Below are 20,845 nucleotides of genomic sequence, written 5' to 3'. Positions count from 1 at the left end.
AGATTTTGGATCATCTTTACTATCATTACTCTGAATTCTTTTTCAGGTAGGTTGCCTATTTCCTCTTCATTTATTTGGTCTCGTAGGTTTTTACCTTGCTCCTTCATCTGTAACATATTTTTTTTGTCGTTTCATTTTTTTGATGGGTGGGGCTGTGTTCCTGTTTTACTCGTTGTTTAGCCTGAGGTGTCCAGCGCTGGAGTTTGCAGGCAGCTGGACAAAAGCCGTGTCTTGTTGCTGAGATGAGGACCTTCGGGAGATCTCACTCTGATTAATATTCCCTGGGGTCTGAGGTTCTCTGTTAGTCCCGTGGTTTGGACTTGGTGCTCCCACCACAGGAGCTCAAGCCCAACCCGCCGGCTGGGAACCAAGATCCTGTAAGCTGTATGGCGCGGCAAAAGAAAAAAGAAGGGAAAAAAAAAAGAGTACAATAACAAAAAATAAAAAATTAAATTAGGAAAATAAAAAATATATTAGAGGGGCTTCCCTGGTGGCGCAGTGGTTGGGAGTCCGCCTGCCAATGCAGGGGACACAGGTTCGTGCCCCGGTCTGGGAGGATCCCACATGCCGCGGAGCGGCTGGGCCCGTGAGCCATGGCTGCTGGGCCTGTGCGTCTGGATCCTGTGCTCCGCAGTGGGAGAGGCCACGATGGTGAGAGGCCCGCGTACCACACACACACACACACACACACACACAAAAAATATATATATATATATATATATTAGAAAAAATAAAAGTGAAACAGTAACAAGTTAAAACAGAAGCACAAGAGCAAAAAAATAAATAAAAACAAAAACTGGAAAAGGCCTTAGCTGTGGGGGTGGGGCTTAGGCGGGGGCGGGGACCTATGCTAAGGACTTGTGCCACTGACAATGGCAGCATGGCCAGAGGGGTCGTTGGAGTGTGGAGTGTAGAAGTAAGGCCCTGGGTGGGGGTACGTGGACAGGGCTTTGGCTCAGTGCAGCTGGAGGGGCCCTCTGAGCGCAGAGGATCAGGACCAGGACCTTAGCAGGGTCCCAGGGCCCAAGTGGGCAGGGGAAATGCCGGCCGCATTCCCTTTTGATCCTCCCATCTCCCTAGGGTATCTCCCCATCCCCGTTGCTCCCCTCACCATGGGTGGGCCCCTCTGGGCATGGAAACCCCTCCTCTCCCCCAGCCACCCCTCCAGGGCACTGGTCCCAACCTGCCTCCACTTCTCCTCCCCTGTCCGCCCCCCTCCCATGTCCTACCTGGTCACTCAGGGGTTCATCCCATCCCCTTAGGTATTCGTTGTCCCCCACCAGTGCCTGGTAGGTGCCCAGTTATGTGATTCAGTTATAAATATACAAATATCTATTCATTTTCAGATTCTTTTCCCATATAGGTTACTACACAATATTGAGTAGACTTCCCTGCACTATACAGTAGATCCTTGTTGATTATTTTATATAGTGAGTATATGTTAATCCAACCTCCTAATTCATCCCTCCCCTGCCCTTTCCCCTTTGGAAACCATAAGTTTTTTAATTCAGGTATATTTATTGAAGATAAAAAACTAAAAATTAATAAAAGAGTAAGTGGATTTCCACAAATGGCTAACACAAATGCCTAAGTTTGTTTTTGAGGTCTGTGACTGTTTCTTTTTTGTAAATAAGTTCATTTGTATCATCTTTTAGATTCCAAATATGTGGTATCATATGATATTTGTCATTTTCTCACTCACTTCAATTAGTATACTTATCTCTAGGTCCATTCATGTTGCTGCAAATGGCATTATTTCATTCTGTTATGGCTGAATAGTATTCCATTGGGTATGTGCACCACTTCTTTATCCATTCATCTGTCGATGGATACTTAGGTTTCTCCCATGTGTTTGCTATTTTAAATAGTGCTCAATGGACATTAGGGTGCATGCATCTTTTGGGATTAATGGTTTTCTCCTTATGTGTGCCCAAGTGTGATTACTAGATCATATGGTAGCTGTATTTTTAGTTTTTAAAGGAACTTCCATATTATTCTCCATAGTGGCTGTACCAGTTTACATTCTCACCAACAGTGTAGGAGGGTTTCCTTTTCTCCACACCCTCTACACCATTTGTTTGTAGACTTTTTGATGATGGCCATTCTGAACAGTGTGAGGTGATACCTCATTGAGTATTGATTTGCATTTTTCTAGTAATTAGGGATGTTGAGCATCTTTTCATGTGTTTGTTGGCCTTCTGTATGTCTTCCTTGGAGAAATGTCAATTTAGGTTTTCTGCCCATTTTTTTATTGGGTTGTTTTTTTGATATTGAGCTGCATGAGCTGTTTGTATATTTTGGAGATTAATCCTTTGTCCGTTGATTCATTTGCAAATATTTTCTCCCATTCTGAAGACTGTCTTTTCACCTTGTTTACAGTTTCCTTTGCTGTGCTAAAAGCGTTTCAGTTTAATTAGGTCCCATTTGTGTTTTTCTCATTACTTCAGGAGGTGGGTCAAAAAAGATCTTGGTGCGATTTATGTCAGAGTGTTTTGCCTATGTTTTCCTCTAAGAGTTTTATGGTGTCTGGCCTTATATTTAGGTCTTTAATCCATTTGGAAGTTTATTTTTGTGTATGGTGTTAGGGAGTGTTCTAATTTCATTCTTTACACGTAGCTGTCCAGTTTTTCTAGCACCACTTATTGAAGAGGCCGTCTTTGCTTCATTGTATATCCTTGCCTCCTGTTATAGATTCGGTGACCACAGGTGTATGGGTTTATCTCTGGGCTTTCTATCCTGTTCCATTGATCTGTATTTGTTTTTGTATGAGTACCATAGTGTCTTGATTACTGTAGCTTTGTAGTAGTATAGTGTTAAGTCAGGGACCCTGATACCTCCAGCTCCATTTCCCCCCCTGCCCCCACCCAACCAAATTGCTTTGGCTACTCAAGGTATTGCCATACAAATTGTAAAATTCTTTGTTCTAATTCTGTGAAAAATGCCATTGGTAATTTGATAGGGAGTACACTGAATCTGTAGATTGCTTTGGGTAGTACAGTCATTTTCACAACATTGATTCTTCCAGTCCAAGAACATGGTATATCTCTCCATCTGTTTGTGTCATCTTTGATTTCATCAGTATCTTATACTTTGCTGCGAGCATACAGGTCTTTTGCCTCCTTAGGTATGTTTATTCCTAGATATTTTATTCTTTTTGTTGCAGTGGTAAATGGGATTGTTTCCTTAATTTCTCTTTCTGATCTTTCATTGTTAGTGTATAGGAACGCAATAGATTTCTGTTTCTTAATTTTGTATCCTGCGACTTTACTAAATTCATTGATTAGCTCTGGTAATTTTCTGGTAGCATCTGCACGAATTGCAGATTAAATCCCCACAATCAGCCCATGTTATGTTTTTCTAAAAACTGTAAGGGAGGAGACAAAACCATATACAGGTTGGCCCTAAGGAACACAAATAAACACATACATCCACATACACTTACAGGCACAGTGGGAAGACTCCACCTGCCCCCCCTTCTCCTGCTCTGTCTTCTGCCAGGATGCACTGGCAACAGGGGCTCACTCCAAATCCCCCACCCCCACCAGGACCAATGTGGCAGCAGGCAACTGGGTGATGAGGATCAGTGTGCAGGATTTTAAACTAGGATTATGAAGTTAAACAATACTAGAAATAGTGGGCAAACAGACCAAACCAGCACTTTATTTTAAAAAGTTTTATTCTGCAGATTTAGAAATTTGAGATTTTTTTTTAGTAACTGCAAAAGAAATTCAGTCACACCTATTGATTGATTAACAGAATGTAGTGGTGTATTATCTAAACAGAAATTGTGCTGATGTGCCGTAATAAATTGTCTATTAGTAAAAAAATACACTTTAGGGCACAGCATCATATCACAAATTACAATAGGGATACTTCGCAAGAATTTATTCAAACTAGAGAATTCTGAGTAACTATCTTTTGAATGCAGCATTTAAAAATGTAACAACTCTGTGCATTCTTTTTCTTAAAAAACTGACCTTGTGTGTGTCATAGAAATGCTGCTTTATTGCTGCAGAGGTCAAAGTTCAAGGCTCAAGAGGTACAGGAGAGAATACAAAGGTAGCCTTAAGAAACTTGGTTTTGTTTATGTATAAAAAAGGTAAAGTTTATAAAAGTTAATTTACAAACCAAGAACAAAGTGGAATGCACGCCTTATGTACAAGCATCCTTAAAACATCAAAAGTTTTTAAATGCATAGCCAAAAAAAAAAAAGGAGAGAGAAAACAACCACTGCCCCTTGCCAAACAAACAAAACAAAAAAAAACCCACCCCAAACCACACCATTATTTTCTTCTGGGTGATTACACATTTCTGAAACCACCAAATCCACAATTCACTCAATCTTTTCATGATACAGTATCTAGATGTGCACAAAAGCCATAAAAACTTAGTAATACACAGAATGATCTAAGAATTAAAAACACGAGGGTAAGGCATTCCTGCTGGTTAGTATGTCTATGGTGATATGGTTAACTTACAGATCCAAAGAGGCCACAGAACCAGTCTCACATGCTTTGGTGTCCTTCCCTAAGAAAAATGAGTTTTCATATACAGTAAGTAATTGTCTTCACTTGCCCCGCCCCGGCAAAAAAAAAAAAAAAAGCTATAAATTCCCCTTGCTGTACATTTCTGTTAAATCCACTACACTGGTTATACATTTGAGGTGCTTTTTAAAAACGTGTGATTACCTCATGCATAATAAAAATGTGTATGCCAGGCCAGGGCCATAATAAAGTCTGAAACAGTGTACTTTAGAAAGAACAGAACTCAAATGCACCCCATTTACTGGCTGGTATTTTAACGGAAATCAGTATGTGAAGTTAAGCAGTGACCATATAAAAGTACAAAACTCATTACAAAGCATCACTTCTTGGAGCCTGTAGCCAACACCAACCCCCAACATGCAGCAGGCAGCATGTTTCCCGAGAACGATTCAGGGGATGTTCACTCAGCCTCTCCAGTTCAAACAAAGTGTGTGATACTAACACACTGCAGTATCAATTCTAGGAAAGGTATAATACTTGATGGAGTGGTTCCATTTAGATTTAGTAAGTTTAACCCAGTTTCACATTATTTAACCAAGTTCCTATATTTTAAGAATTAAAAGTGGTCAATCAGGACAGAAACACAGTTTGCTCCAACAAGATAATTTGGATCTCCAGGAAGACACTTGTTTTGCCAGGTTTTAGGATCGCCTACGAGAGAAAAAAAAGTTCATGTCATTTCTGGTTGGTTAAACTGCTATCTGTAATGCTTTGCAATCATGGGACAAACACTAACATATATATATTTAGATACAATTTTCCTCTTCTTCAGCATACTGCACTTGTACCAAAACTCTTAGTGCTATATATATACTTCATTGGAGACCCACTGGAATCTAATGATCCAAAAGCTGTTGCAGATTTCTCTTTTATTTTTTATGTTTTCAAGTTCGAGCCCTTTAAAAAATGAATAAAAGTTAGGGTGATCATGTGCCTGGGACAGTTCCAGTTTGCCCGAGTCCAAACACTTATTAAGAGTACCCTTCTTGGGCTTCCCTGGTGGCGCAGTGGTTGAGAGTCTGCCTGCCGATGCAGGGGACACGGGTTCGTGCCCCGGTCCGGGAAGATCCCACATGCCACGGAGCAGCTAGGCCCGTGAGCCATGGCCGCTGAGCCTGTGCGTCCAGAGCCTGTGCTCCACAATGGGAGAGGCCACAGCAGTGAGAGGCCTGCATATCGCAAAAAAAAAAAAAAAGAGTACCCTTCTTTCACTTTCATAAGTTTAGACTAGACAATAATTACGATTACCCCATTTGAGCTGAGTATGGTAACACCTTTCTCACACTTGACAGACCAAATGAAACCCTGAACATTCTGCAGAATTCGGTTTAAGGAGCCTCCTCCCCTTTACAAAAAAAAAAAAAAAAATTCACTGAGACTGGGCCAGAGATTCTTAGCCCTGATCCTGCTGCATAACACATTCATGATGCTTCCAAAAGTCACTGAACTGAGTAAGACTGAAGCAGGGCCTGGGCTTTGGAGTTTTTAACCAGCTTTTAACCGGGTGATTTGAGATTTGCAGCTACAGCTAAGGAGCCCTGGCAGTGGACTCAACGTAAAGAAGGCTGGGACAGCCGTACATCTCTTGTGTCCATGGTAAGTGACAGTCAAAGCTGCTGCCTGTAAAGCAACAGTTCTCCACCAGGAGCAGTTCTGCCCCCTAGGGGACAATGTCTGGAGGCAATTTTGCTTGTCACAACTGGCATCTAGCGGGTGGAGGCCAGGGAGGCTACTAAACACCCCACAGGGCCAAGGCTGAGAAACCCTGCAGACTGTAAGCTGTCCGTTACCTAAGCGACGTCTGAGTCATGGTGGGCTCAGCAGTTTAAAACAGAGGGGTTTAACTTCACAGATACACATGGGCTTATGCAATACTGCAGATAAATTGTTTAGGCAATGAGATAGTTATGACAACTCTTGGGAAAAACTTTATCTTTAGGTTCAAAATTCTTTCCAATATACTAATAAATGCTTCTTGGAATTAAGTCAGTAGCTATCAAAATCTACCCTTGACTTTATAAAACAGAAATTTATAGTAGCAAAAGCATTCCAAAGCCACACAGAATTTACATAAAATTACATTTCTCTTCTAGGTGTACATACTCAAATTTAACACAGGAAAAAGTTGTTTCAATCTAACAAAATAACATGTTCTGTGGCACAAAACAAATTAAATGAAGCATACTGATTTTTTTCATATATGGAAAAAAAAATCCCTTATAAAACAAGTAACGACAGATAGTTACTTTAAGGACCCTCAACCTATTTTGCGTTAGAGGACGATCACAGTCCACACTAAAACCTGACTTTCGGAGTATGTTTTAAATGCAGTTTTATTAATGTTAATTCATTAGTTCAAACTAGGCTAATAAAATGTTTCTCAGTGGAGTTCCTGAAGAACTTTTCCCAGAAAATGGGGTACTTGTGAATATATGTGTAATATTTTATGCTGGGTAATATTAAAATATGTTCTTTACACCGTAAAACTCTATTTCATACTGTACCAAACTAACACTGTATAATGCTCACCTGATGTATCAAAAATTCAGAAGAAATTTAAATTCTTTTTTTTCTACATCAGGTTCAATTAAAGTGTTCTATGCCATAAATATAGAAAGTTCTTGACTTTAGTCTAACTGACTTAGTCACCCAAGGAAGTGAGAAATGTGAAAATGCAATGGAAGCTTTGAAATTGTAATCTCGACAGCAAAAAGTTAAAAGTGTATTACAGAAGTTATTTTGAATTTTACATGGAAAAACCATGGCCAAGTATGATCACAGTGTAAGGTCTTTTATCTTTCAAGTTTCTCTAGTGTGTGTGCATCTACACACACACACCTACAAAGTATATATATATATATATATATATATATATATATATACTTTGTAGACTGAGAAATAGTAACCAAAAATATTATTACATAAAGGAATCGAATCATTTTAGTATAAAGACGAAAATGCATATATATGTAGGACAATATCAATTCTCCCACCTCATCTTAAAAATTCTGACAGAATAATTTTGTTGAACACCAAGAAACAGTCAACCTTTGGCCAAATCATCAACGTTTACAAGGCAGAAGCTTCTCTACCCTTCAGTTTTCATTTACAATATATGCACCACAAATAAACTCCAAAACACTGGTGATGCCTACAAGGCCACAGGAACAGAGGGAGGATCTGTGCACAGACAGCATGGGTAGCTCCGTCAGCCCAGGGGTCAATCAACGACAGTACCCAAAGCCCCCGAAGGACAGAGTGAAGACAGCATACCCGACGAGGAGTCGGATGATTTTAGAGCAAAAGACCAACCGTCAGGAGTCATGGACGCACAGTGTGGTAAGCGCAGCTCCACGGGCTTCAGGAACTTGAGGCCATGGGGCCCGCACATCACTAAGGGGCTCAGCAGGGTCTCACCTGGGGCGGGGGGAGAGAGGTTAGACAGCTGGCTTCCTTCTAGACCCACAGTTCTCCTCACCCTCCTTCTAACCGTATGCTTTGAAGCCAAAGAGGTTAGTTTTCTGTAGTAGCACTGACCAAGAAAAATGTAACAGGCGCCACAGATGTAACTTAATATTTTCCAGTAGCCACATTAAAAAGGAACAGTTGAATTTTAATATTTTATATAACCCAATATATCCAAACCATTATTTCAACATGTGAGCAATATACTGAATCTTTGAAACTGGTGTGTATTTTACACTTCTAGCCCGTTTCAATTAAAACAGCCACAATTCAAGTGCTAAATAGCCACAACGTTGCTGGTGGCTACTTCATTCAATCACACTATTCTTATGGTATAAGACATACTCAAACATTTTACAAATGTTACTTGCATCTTGTGTTTTTAATGTTGTATTTGCTACAGACTTGGCTTAAGAGATTCACACAGGAGGGCCAACATGTTAGTATTCTGGCAAAATGTATGAAAATGAGCTAAAATAATGTATTTAAGGAAGCAAAGCACTGCTAAAATATTCTAAAAGAAGTTGCAGCATGGTTCATTATCATATCACCCTGACAGATCTGGAAGACTGTGAAAAATAAGAGCATTCCTAGATTCCTGAAGCAGCTCAGAAACACACACCGCAACAGCCGATGGGGATGCTTCCTCCTCTGCGGCGTGTTCTCTTGTGCTAGGTCTGCGCGGTGAGGAAGACCTAACCCGAGAGCCTGACATTCCACCAGCAGGTGGCGGCACAGAGCAAGGCCTTTGGAGTGGGTGTTACCTAATCCATCTCTAGAGCTGCAAGGCAGGAACGACTCAAAGACAAATCTGGTGAGGTCGGCTAAGACTGGCTGGCAGGTACAGGAGTGCCCAATGACCCGTCCCCTACTGCCACCGTCACAGTGAAGGTGGCACAGGCTCCCCTCTCCACAGCGCTCATTTGAGAGGCCCTCCCTAGTAGAAGGAACTTGAGGGCAGCCAGGGTGGGGGGAGACTAGAGGTCTAGGGTATCCTGTCTACTGAGCACAGTAAGCTTTGAAGAGCGCACAGGGCGACTGGAGTTCTTGAAACTACGCAGGAAATCAGACACCCACCTTTCTCCTTATCCAAAGGCGGGAGGATGCTGTTGTCTCGGCAGACCTTGAAATAGATTTCCTGCTCGACCCCCTCAGGTATGGCTCCTTGTGGGATGATTATACTAACGCCCGTCTCTATGGAGCTCAGCACCCCGCCGTTGCTGTTAAAGACGCCGCGGGCGGTGGCCACCACAGTGTGACCATCCTCATCTTCATCCTCTTCTACAGCTGAGGGACTGAGAGTTCAGAAATGGCTAATGAGTACATTCCTAGTGACATACAGGAGCTTTCACTGCTAGTCTGGTCCGTGGTTTCATTCTGTTTTTATCTCTCCATATAATCAAGCAGTTACTTACTTTAATAAGTTTTCAGTGACTGACAGACTTTACTCACAGGGATAACTACGCATATTCTTCCTCGAGAAGTCAATGTCATTTTTATTTTTTATTTATTTATTTATTTATTTATTTTTTTTGCGGTACGCGGGCCTCTCACTGTTGTGGCCCCTCCCGTTGCGGAGCACAGGCTCCGGACGCGCAGGCTCAGCGGCCATGGCTCACGGGCCCAGCCGCTCTGCGGCATGTGGGATCTTCCCGGACCGGGGGCATGAACCCGTGTCTCCTGCATCGGCAGGCGGACTCTCAACCACTGTGCCACCAGGGAAGCCCTCAATGTCATTTTTAAAGGTAACTAGTCAAGTTACCTTCATTACTGATCTTTGCAATCAGAACATGCAAAGCCTGATACATTGCTCACCCAATATTTTACATCCATGAAATTGGTGTTTTAAAACTGATGGCACATCATGGTTTAATTGGTAGCATGTTTTTTCCTTCTTAGTGATACGTAAGACAGTGGTGCATCTCACAACTGATGGCATCTTAGACCTGATAAAATACACTAATTAGGCTCGCTCTCTCCTGAGGATTTCTGGTGTGCATACTATGGCCTTCCCTCCCCACTCCCTAAGCACAGATGCCCAATTCCGTGAGGTAATAAAGACTCTGGTGTGGGCAATCGCTCATGGAGAGGAGATGGTCCATTCACGCGGTTCACACAAAGACGCCCGAGGCAGAGGGGATGTGGTACCAATTCTCCTTCAAAAGTGCAGGTTCTCAGGACTTCTTGAAGCAAAGTTTTGAGCCAGGACTAAAGGTGAGCAGAAAGATGGGCCAAGAAAATGAAAAGTGCAGGGAGCTGCGGCTTCACTCCTCCGTGGCCAGAGCGGTGAGCATGGGCACCGCGGGGCCCCTGTGAGGGGGCCTGCTCCTCCACATGCCCTGGCTGTCCTGTCCTTCCGCTCGGGAGGCAGCCTGCAGGTGGCCCACGAGTACTTTCTGCGTCAGTGGCTTAGGGAGGTTTCTGCGTGGCCAGCACGGGTCTGGTCGGTCACTGTGCAGATGAGGGAAGGGGTGTAGGGAGCGCGGCTCCAGGCAGGCTGGCTTCATCTCATTTGCTCAGCCATCTGACCAAAACTATTAAGAAAGCTCTTTTTTAAATAACCATTTTGAGGTTATTACATCTTTACTTCTTTTCAAACTCACTGCTGAATAAACAGTGGATGAAGACTACAGATACTCTATTATTTTTGGGATATTCTCCAAACGTGCCTCCCCAGCTGGAGGTCAGAGGTCATGGGAAGCCAGGGCTGGTTAGGAGTCTGGCTCTGAGGTCAGAAGTCAGACCAGTGGCTGGGCCTAGGCTTCCTGAGCACGTCTGTGTGACCCTGAGTGAAATACAGTGCCTCTCAGCCTAGGTTCTAACACAATGGAGATAATGAGCACCAGCGTTAGTGCCTCTTGCAGAACCTTTAATCAGTCATTCCAACATTTTGGACAACACCATTCAGCTTAAAGTTTGAGTTGAAATCATCAGTAAGGTTCCCAAAACTACACGCAACTCATGTGAGAGACATCACCAGGCCAAGAAAAAGGCAAAAATCTTACCTCACAGGCACAGCTTTAGGCCCTGTGCTGATACTGTTTACTTGATATTTAGGCTTATTATCTGCGTGGACAGAGAACGTCTCAACTCCACTGTCAAACTCCGGAGGCTGCGTGGAACCGTGTGCTTTCACCAGAGTTTTCGGAGAAGTGGGGGCTTTGGAAGACAAGTCAGGTTTATGTGCAGTTTCACTCGTCAGGAGATTGTGACTGAATTTAGGACTTTCAAACTTGCGTTCAAATGGCCGCGCAGAACTTGTATATGGTTTTGCTGTGAATCGATTGTATGCTGGAGTGATCATTTTCTGAGTCTGTTCGGCCCCGTTAGCTGGGGCTTTATCTGGGAAACTTTTCTGGGGATAGAAGGCAGACTGGGCAGCATCTTCTCGGTTGGCTGGTCTGTAAGCTGCTGGCTTATTCTGAGATGGAGGTGGGTCTGGTTTGGACACTAAAGAGCTCTGAAAATCCAATGACATGGAATTACCTGAAAAACACACACATATAAGTACTTCAAAAACTTCCTGAAAACAGATACTGAATTACTATGTTGTACATCAAAACTAATACTATAAGTCAACTATACTTCAATAAGAAAAACAATGAAGTACATTCGGTGGCTTGAACAAAAAAAGAATTACAAACCCATCTCTAACTGACTGTAATGGTTTGTGAGATGGAAAAGATGTTATAATGGGTCAAGAATAAAATCTATCCAGATAAGTAATTCATTCATGAAAGTATCAACAAGTGGTAATCTGTGGGAGACCGTGGTGACCATGTTAAACTAAGTTTTTAGGAATAAATCTTGAAACAACTTTTCATCCATACAGAAAACAAAAACCAAAACGCCCTTCCTGACACAAGTTCTAACAGTCATCTGATGTCCCTCTCATCTTAACCTGTCCTGGTGTCAGAGTCAATGACTGGGTCTGGGTCAGCAGTCTGAGGACAATCTTGACCCCTGGTGGCCGTGTGTGATGCTGAGGGGCCAGGAGGTAGCAGGGACACCTGGGACAGTGTTCATGTACCTGCTGCCTGGAGTCAGGGTCATGTGGCTGGGAGTCCTGGCCTCCAGAGACTGGCATCAGAGTGACCCCGCTCCAGTGTCCACAATAAATTAGAAACAGAATGACAAAACTGGCCATGTTAAAAAAAAAAAAATCAGTACTACAAAACTCACCACAATTAAAGTTAAAAAAGAAAAGTCACAGATTGGCAGAAGCTATGTACAACATGTATAACTGATTTAAAAAAAAATTATTAGGATCCAAAACCTATGAAGAATACCTATACATCCATAAGAAAGAATCAACCAATAGGAAAATAGGCAAAGACCTGAACAAGCAAAAACACAAGTGAAGACTAGACTAACCAGTAATCATACAATAAGATACTCAACATCACTATTAATAAAGAAAATGCAAAACAAAAACAAAAAACATCATTTCACATCCATTAAATTGGCAAAACTTACAAGTTTGGTAATGCCAAGCACTGGCAAAGATGTGGAATACCAGAAATTTCCATGTACAGATCTTCCTCGACTTCCCAGGGGAGGTTCAAAGTCAAAAATGTGCTTAATACACAGGACCTACCAGAACATCGTAGCTCAGCCCAGTCTCCCTGAACGTGCTCAGAATACTCTCACTAGCCTACAGTTGGGGCAAGATCATCTAACACGAAATATTATAATAAAGTGTTAAATATCTCATGTGATCTATTGAATACTGTCCTGTAAGTAAAAAACAGACTGGCTCTCTGGGTCCAGGACAGTTCAGAGTGTGTCAGTTATTCACCCCCGTGATGCAGCGTATGACTGGGGGCTCTTCTCACGGCAGCTGCCCAGCTTCACGAGAGATTGTATTGCTTATTGCTAACCTGAGAAAAGATCGAGATTCGAAGTAGTTTCTAGTGAATGTTTATCGCTTCTGCACCACGTAAAGTCAAACCGTCATAAGTCAGGGACCCTCTGTACCGCTGGTGGCAGTGCAACATAGCACCAACTGAATTCTATGAAATAATTAAGGAAAAAATCATATCAGTGCTATACAAACTCTTCCAGAAATGAGAGAAAGAGGGAACACATCCCAGCTCTCTTTCATGAAACTAGCACAACTTTGATACCAAAACCAGACAAGGACATTATAAGGAAATTATAAACCAAAGCTCCTTGTGAACATACTAAGATAACTTATTACAGAAACAGAATGAAGGAGACAAATCTTAGGATCATTTTAGTGCGTTTGGCCCCCTGTATCTGCAGATGCACAGTCCATGGACACAGAGGGTCGACTGTACTACACCAGTTACACAGGGGACTTGTGTATCCGCAGATTTCAGTGTGCATGGTGGGATGGGGGTGAAGTGGTGGGGGGGGGGGTCCTGGAATCAGTCCCCCGCAGATACTGAGGGACAATGTACATACAAGAAGAAAACAGTTGACAAAATGCTTTCAGCAAACTAGGACTAGAAGGGAACATTCTAAACATAATAAAAGGCACCTACAAAAAACCCTACAGCTAACATTGTAACGGTGAAACATTCAATCCTTTCTCCCCACAATGGGGAACTAACAAAAGATGTCTGCCACCATCACTTCAACTCAACATTTTACTATGGTGTCTCAGCCAGTGCAAAAATGGCATACGGTTTGGAGAGTAAAAATTTAAACTTTATCTGCAGACATGATAGTGTGTAAAGAAAATCCTAACATAAAGTAATATCAAATTATACCCCTGGGATTGGACTCCTACATAAATACAGAGGAGCACTGTTTCTAGTAGCAAAACATCACCAGGAGATGGGTGAACTGTGGTGTATCCTTTGAAAGCACCAAATGAGAAGAGAGATGTTGGGAGGGTGGAGACAACAGTCCCTTCCAGGACGTCTAATGGCCGTGGAGCTGGGAAGGTGGCATGAGGCAGTGGCACTTGCTGGAAGGCAAAGGGAAGGATTATGGGGAAGGGGACAGGAAGATGAAGGAAGCAGGACAGCGGGGAGAGGAGCTGGGCCAGTGGCCCGGGAAGAGAGACAGTTACTGCTCAGAGATGTGAAGGAGAAGACGTGGGTGCACACGCAGGGACGCCACCCTTAGGTGAGCGCTCTGGAGCTGATGGGATCTATCTCGATGAGCCTCCGCCACAGAACACAAATGCAAAGACGAGGTGCTCAGGGACACGTATTATGTGAAACTCTACAGCCGCCCTATGGCCGCCCTATATCCACGTGAGAAGACGGACATCACCATAATTTTTACAAACCACCATTCAAACATTTAGTTTTGGGTGTACTGGTAAACAAAAACAACTTTCAGCAATTAAGCTATGTTAAGGAGGCAGATTAAAATCTATTTAGCTAAAAGGCTTGTCCGATATAACTGTCATTATCATAAAAAGGAAGAAATTCTTTTAACAAAACCCCTTATTTTTCGCTGTTCTCAGCCCAGAGGTTTCGAGCACGTACTTTTTATCTTCTAAGTGTGAGTCTATTACAGTGGTCCTGCCAACTCCTGAGCCACCTACCTTCGCCGAGTGTCCCCTTGGTGTGTGAGTGGAGGCTGAGGGTGGTGCTAGGGCCGGGCTGGGCGGCCTGGCTGTACTGGGCAGGCGGCGGCGGAGGGGGCGGTGTGGCCTGCAGTGGGTCATAGCGCTTCTCCCCAAATGGCCTGTCCACAGCTTCAGCCTCAGCAGACTTCCCCCTGTGGAAAAATGAGGAAATGCCAACGCCTGCAGATGGATCCACATTTACAAAGCAAGTTCCCATTCTTCTAAGTATCCCTGAGTTTTTTTTTTTTAATTGAGAATTTCACAATTTACCCTTATGAGTATAGGTACTCTACCAAAATACACAAACGAGTTCAACCAGTCATCAGCACAAGAGATGTAAAGACAGCACAGGTATTTTAAGAATATTAGTAAAACATCCAAAAGATGGCAACCAAAAGGCAGATGAAATTCGGGGTATATTTGTACTATTCAACACTGTGGTCTACAAAAAATAGTAATGGCTGGTAGGTTTAATGATGTCTTCCAAATATTCTGAAAAATATTTATTGGCCCAAATCCTCATTAGATTCCCTTCTGGTGTAGTGCCTAAGAAGGCATGAAGCGCCAGCTTCTGGCACAGGCTAGGCACCACAGAAGGTGATGTCACGGGCCAGGGGCTGGCAAGCCCTTAGCCAAGGGCTGATAAGAAATGCTATCAGCTTCTTGGCCATACGGCCTCTGTCACAGCTATTCAAACTCTGCCCCAAAGCAGCCAAAAACAGCTTGTAAATGAAAGGGTACTGCTGTGTTCTGGACAGTTTTTTTACTTCAAAATTTGCCCTGGATTTACCAGATCCATTTTTTGTTTAGCAATTGCTACAGTAGCAAATACTGTTTGATTTTTAAGGCTCATTTAAATCAAATGGTGAACGCATGCTTATTTTTTCAGATTGCCAATTGTTAATATAGAACATGTAAAATTCACACAAAAGAAATCTTTTAAACAGGACCCATAGTTGCAACACTGCCCTCTGAGCTCTGCAGAGCCAAGCTGCACCAGCTTTACGTGCACACACAGTCACACAGACACTTGGAATGTACTTCCACAGAAGACTACTGTTGCAGAGTCTAGTCATGATCAGCTTTAAAGCTGCGCCATTATCTCATCTTGGGTGTTTGGACTAAGCACTGAAGACGACGTTAACACCTGCAAGTGCACGTAATGCCAGTGCCACGGCGAGGGACCCTCACGTCACAGCCTCACACCAGTGCCCCGTCTTACCACATGACGCTCCTTTCCAAGTAGTCAGAGCTAGTATAAGAGCCAAGAAATCTAGGTGATGGCAAAGCAAGCGCAACAGAAAAATTAAAGAAAACGATCAATCTAAGTTTGCAGCAAACAGAACTCAAATGTCATTTTAAAGCATCAACCAAAAAACACACATCCACCATTTCAGCATACTTCAGTCTATAAAAGAAACCATCAAAAAAAAAAAAAAGACAAAACAAGAAACCATCACTGGCTCTCATTTAGCTCGGGACACCAGCAGCCGGTGGAGACGTGGAACGCAGCTAGGCCCCGCCTGCCCACCCTCCACACGTGGGGCTCTGGTGGGCAGCAGTGTGGCTGAGCTTCACTCCTTGGCCCGCTGCCCACTCCTGGTGCTGAACAAAGAAATGAAATAAAGCAGCGGGTTCTAACGAAGTGGGGGCGAGGCACGGAAGTGCAGAGTGAACACGGAAGTGATGCAGCACCACAGCCAGCACGGCAAGGACACACGATCAACACGCGTCCCTTCAGAGCCGGACGCTAAGCCCCGCGGTGGGCAGAGCTGCCATGCTGGCTCCCGTGGTCTCTGCCTCGCCCATCTAACCATGCCACATGCACACACAACCACCTAGCGCCAATCTGATGCTTAACTCTTGTAAGCTGAAAAACACCAACGTGTATCTTGAGACCTGGAAGTCTCACGGTAGGCTGCGTCTTCAGAGGTAGATATTCCAGTGACAGAAATCCCATTAGATGCCCTGAAGGAGACAACCCAATCTCTGAGCTGCAGCACGTGCACAGACCCAGGTGGAGCCTGCTCTTCTAGCCCTGGCTTGGAACCCTGGCAACTCCTAACTTGCTTTGCAGGTGATGTCAAGGCTGCTGTCTCCTCACCGCTCCCAGCATCCATGTGGCTCAACAGATTGTAAGACTGGGTGACAGCTGCCTGCTTCTGGGGCACTTATCCTGTGCTATCAAAGACTTCTCCCTGCTCTGATGCCCACCATTTTTAAGGTGTGCTTTTAAGTGGAACAAAAGCACGTATTATCTGGAAGACGGTAACTTTGTTATTTCTATATTTTACTTTAGAGGATAAGGCCTGTAGGCAATCTATTGATGACAAACAGTAAATAGTTTTGAAATGTAAGACAAAGAGGGTCCCATATTTTAAGCTATTTTCCAATTATTAAAGTTGTATTAATTGGGCAAAAGAGTAAAACAGAATTAGAAAGGGAAGGTATAGAAACAACTTCCTGCTGAGTCATCTTCTAGGACACTCGAGTCTCCTTTCCAACTCTCTAACCATTAAAAACCTATATGGGAGGGCTTCTCTGGTGGTGCAGTGGTTAAGAATCCGCCTGCCAATGCAGGGGACATGGGTTCGAGCCCTGGTCCGGGAAGATCCCACATGCGGCGGAGCAACTAAGCCTGTGTGCCACAATGACTGAGCCTGTGCTCTAGAGCCCACGAGCCACAACCACTGAAGCCCACGCACCTGGAGCCCATGGTCTGCAACAAGACCGCAATGAGAAGCCCACGCACCACAACAAAGAGTAGCCCCCACTTGCCACAAATAGAGAAAGCCCTCGTGCAGCAAGGAAGACCCAACGCAGCCAAAAATAATTTTTTTAAAAAACCTTATTATATGGGAAAACGCAGCACTACTTTCATATACAAAGGGAGGAAAGGCATCCTCGTATCCATCTCAAGTTAGACTTTCTCACCCCATAACACTACCACCAGTAAACAGTAACATCAGACCGAGTCTGCAGTGAATCTACAGAGACAGACGTGATCGCTTTCTCATGGGACCTCTGCCCAGCAAACACTGGTTCCTCCCAGGGCTGTGGACGTGAGAAGGAGCGCGCCGGGGCCTGTGCTGAGCCTTGGTCACTCCACATGGAGGGACTGAGCCCCTCCACCGCCAAGTGCTCGGCAGTGTTCTAGACCATGTCTGAAAGCTATACGTCAGAGATATATTATTGAGTCTTCTCTCTAGAGAACAAGATTCACACAAAACCAAAAATGCCTTGTCATCGGATTACCTAGCAAAACTTTTACTTTTTAGACCTAAACGTATCCTGTTAAGGCTGTATTCTATTTACCAAGTATGTAAAGGGATAAATAAAATCTCTCTTTAAACTGGACTCCCTTCTGAGAGGAATGAATATGTTTAAACGGCTTCAGTAAAAGTGGTGACACCCTTCCATCTCACGGAAGGTGAGCTCCTCAGGCTCCACGCCCGGCTCGTCCTGGTCTGGACTCTCTCCAGTTGCACTGGGCACCCCTCTAGGCTTGTGTTAGGGGAGGCTCACAACACTCGTGCAAGACTGTCTGCTTCAAACAGAGCCTGCACTGCACCACTCACAGTTCGCAGCTGTGTTTCTCATAAACTGCTTTCTTCCGTAGACAGAGAGTTAAATGGAGAACAGTGGAAAAGGTTTTAAATCTTCACTTTAAATGATGTCTTAGAAGGCAAGTGGTAATTAAAAGTAGGTTTTTAGGGACTTCCCTGGTGGCACAGTGGTTAAGAATCCGCCTGCCAATGCAGGGGACACAGATCCGAGCCCTGATCCGGGAAGATCCCACAAGCCACGGAGCAACTAAGCCCGTGCACCACAACTACTGAGCCTGTGCTCTAGACCCTGCAATCCACAGCTACTGAGCCCGCGCACCTAGAGCCCGTGCTCCGCAACAAGAGAAGCCACCGCAATGAGAAGCCGGCGCACCGCAACGAAGAGCAGCTCCCACTCGCCGCAACTCGAGAGAGCTCGTGCGCAGCAACGATGACCCAATACAGCCATAAATAAATAAATTAATTTTTTTAAAAAGTAGGCTTTTAATATTAGAGGTTTTAAAGTATATTCTAAAAGAATTTTCACTGATCAGCAAGTAACAAATGGTATGTTCAGACAGTCCGAAGCATCTAATTCAGTAAAGATCTTCATGCTTTTAAACTTAGGCACAAAAGTGATTTGTGGTTGCTTTTTAATGTCTCATCTTGGCTATGCAGAACTACAGTCCTAGTTATTCACTCAAACACTAATGCAGGTATCCCCAGGGAGATTATCTAGATGGGCCCTTCTCAAGAGGACTTAACAGCTTCCCTGAGCTCCGAGACCACTAGGCATTTCCCTTCCTGCCCTGCAGACTTAGGACTTGCTCAGCCCGGCCCCACAACTGTGTAAACAAATCCCTTGTAATAAATCCACATCTATTTCCATTCTTGTGGGCCTGTTCTGCTCAAGTATGAACCCACCTGTGCCTGTGTGGGTTTATATTCCACTCTCAGAACCAAATTCACCATCAGTCAGGGTTCAACCAGCGGCAGAACCAGAATGGGATACGAACTCATGCAGGCACATGTGGGTTTGTAGTTTGTACCCCAACAAAACACACAAGAAAGAAAAACAAAAAACCCAGTAGACAAGCAAACAGAAGGGAGCAGCACAGACAGGAAAAAGACAGCAGGAACTTGGGGCTCAGTCCTAGCTCTGCCCCTGTCACGGCCCCTCGCTGGAGCTTGGGTTCCTCATGTTTACAGCTGGACCAGAAATCTCTAAAGCCCCCTCAAGCTCAAACAATAATAAAAGACAAGTTTTTTCTTGCCTTGGAAAAAAATTTTAAAAACTCTTTAGTATCGTCCCTCAATGTCACTCCCCAACATAACCCTACTTTTTTTTTTTTTTTTGCGGTACGCGGGCCTCTCACTGCTATGGCCTCTCCCTCTGCGGAGCACAGGCTCCGGACGCGCAGGCTCAGCAGCCATGGCTCACGGGCCCAGCCGCTCCGCGGCATGTGGGATCTTCCCGGACTGGGCACGAACCCGTGTACCCTGCATCGGCAGGCGGACTCTCAACCACTGCGCCACCAGGGAAGCTCTAACCCTACTTTTATATTTAAAAAACAAACACAGAAAAGAAGGATGAGAACGTGTACTGCACAGAAGGGAGAAACTCTTAAAAATCAGGGTCTTAACCGTTTACCCTCTCTTACCTCAAAACGCTTTGATTTCAAAATCCTTTGATTTTAACATTTTTTAATGCAAAAAATTTACATATCTGACACTAGAGTCTAAGAACAAAAAAAACACATCCCAGAGCTAGACAGAACACACACTGCTGAAATGCTAAGAGCCTACAGAAGTCATGTATTACATAGTTAACTACTTTCCTTCAAAATATACTGAACTTAGGACTTCCCTGGCAGTCCAGTGGTTAGGACTCTGCACTTCCACCGCAGGGGCAAGGGTTTGATCTCTGGTCAGGGAACTAAGATCTCACATGCCATGCAGCAAGGCCAAAAAACAAAACAAAACAAACACACACACACACACACACACACACACACACACACACACACACACACACACACTGAACTTTGTGTGATTAACTCCACTTTATGTTTCATCTTATTTTTAAAAGGTAAGTCTTAAACAAAATAACTCACTTGGAAGAGTAACTAGAAAACTGTGGCTGACTCTGAGAATGAACCGGCTTGGCGGGCTCTGAGAGGTGGCTGGCAGGGACATGTGCAGAAGGCTTGCTCTCAAAACTTCTTCGATCAAAGTAGGAGAGCTGTTTTCGATAGTATTCTTCATCTTCCTCAGGATCATAATGATTTGACCGAACAATGTCTTCAGGCGGCTTCATTTGAGGTTTCTGCGGTTCGGGGATCCTGATAATGAATGATAAATGGAACAACTTTTGAGAAGTTAATTTGACAAATAAAATGGAATACATAAGTTTCACCTTGACCTTCCACTGACTGCTGTGATTACTCAGGATCTGGCTGAGCAGTGCAGCAGTCAAGGTGGACATTCCCAGTCCCATGTCCTCATACATTATACTCAATGGCAACACTCTCCTGGCCCGTGAGTCCTAAACACAACCTACTACTGAGCTTGAGAGTGACCTGGTTAGAAGCAGCTCATCAGAAAAAGAAAAGTAAGCCAGACAGTGGAGGGCTTCCTCAAGTACATGCACCATCGTCAGCAACAATAAAAACTGAGAGCTGAAGAATTTTACAGCAGGATCAATAAATGATCCTCATATAAGGAAAGAGCTCGACATGTCCAAA

At 43.8% G+C, this 20,845-nt stretch overlaps 1 protein-coding gene across 10 annotated transcripts in view; it reads right to left on the bottom strand.

Annotated features, from left to right (window-relative positions):
* Window positions 1–3,658: 3,658 nt before the first annotated feature.
* The window catches only part of TJP1 (tight junction protein 1), a gene marked incomplete at its 5' end in the record, with an annotated part of 252,576 nt that continues 235,389 nt past the window's right edge, over window positions 3,659–20,845 (bottom strand). For 5 of the 10 annotated variants that reach the window (XM_082618294.1, XM_082618298.1, XM_082618297.1 and 2 more), the window contains 6 exons: window positions 3,659–5,195; window positions 7,818–7,961; window positions 9,087–9,304; window positions 11,015–11,495; window positions 14,533–14,708; window positions 20,216–20,443. In XM_082618294.1, the coding sequence (XP_082474420.1) occupies window positions 5,101–5,195; window positions 7,818–7,961; window positions 9,087–9,304; window positions 11,015–11,495; window positions 14,533–14,708; window positions 20,216–20,443 (1,342 nt within the window). In that variant the 3' untranslated portion in view covers window positions 3,659–5,100. The remainder of the gene's footprint in view (window positions 5,196–7,817; window positions 7,962–9,086; window positions 9,305–11,014; window positions 11,496–14,532; window positions 14,709–20,215; window positions 20,444–20,845) is intronic. The other 5 variants (XM_082618296.1, XM_082618300.1, XM_082618295.1 and 2 more) reach the window with 2 other exon arrangements.

This window comes from Mesoplodon mirus (assembly GCF_964341445.2).
Source record: "Mesoplodon mirus genome assembly, chromosome: 4".
Taxonomy (NCBI): domain Eukaryota; kingdom Metazoa; phylum Chordata; class Mammalia; order Artiodactyla; family Ziphiidae; genus Mesoplodon; species Mesoplodon mirus.
The sequence above is the reverse complement of the archived record's forward strand: the minus strand, read 5'-3'. Positions and strand labels throughout refer to the sequence as shown.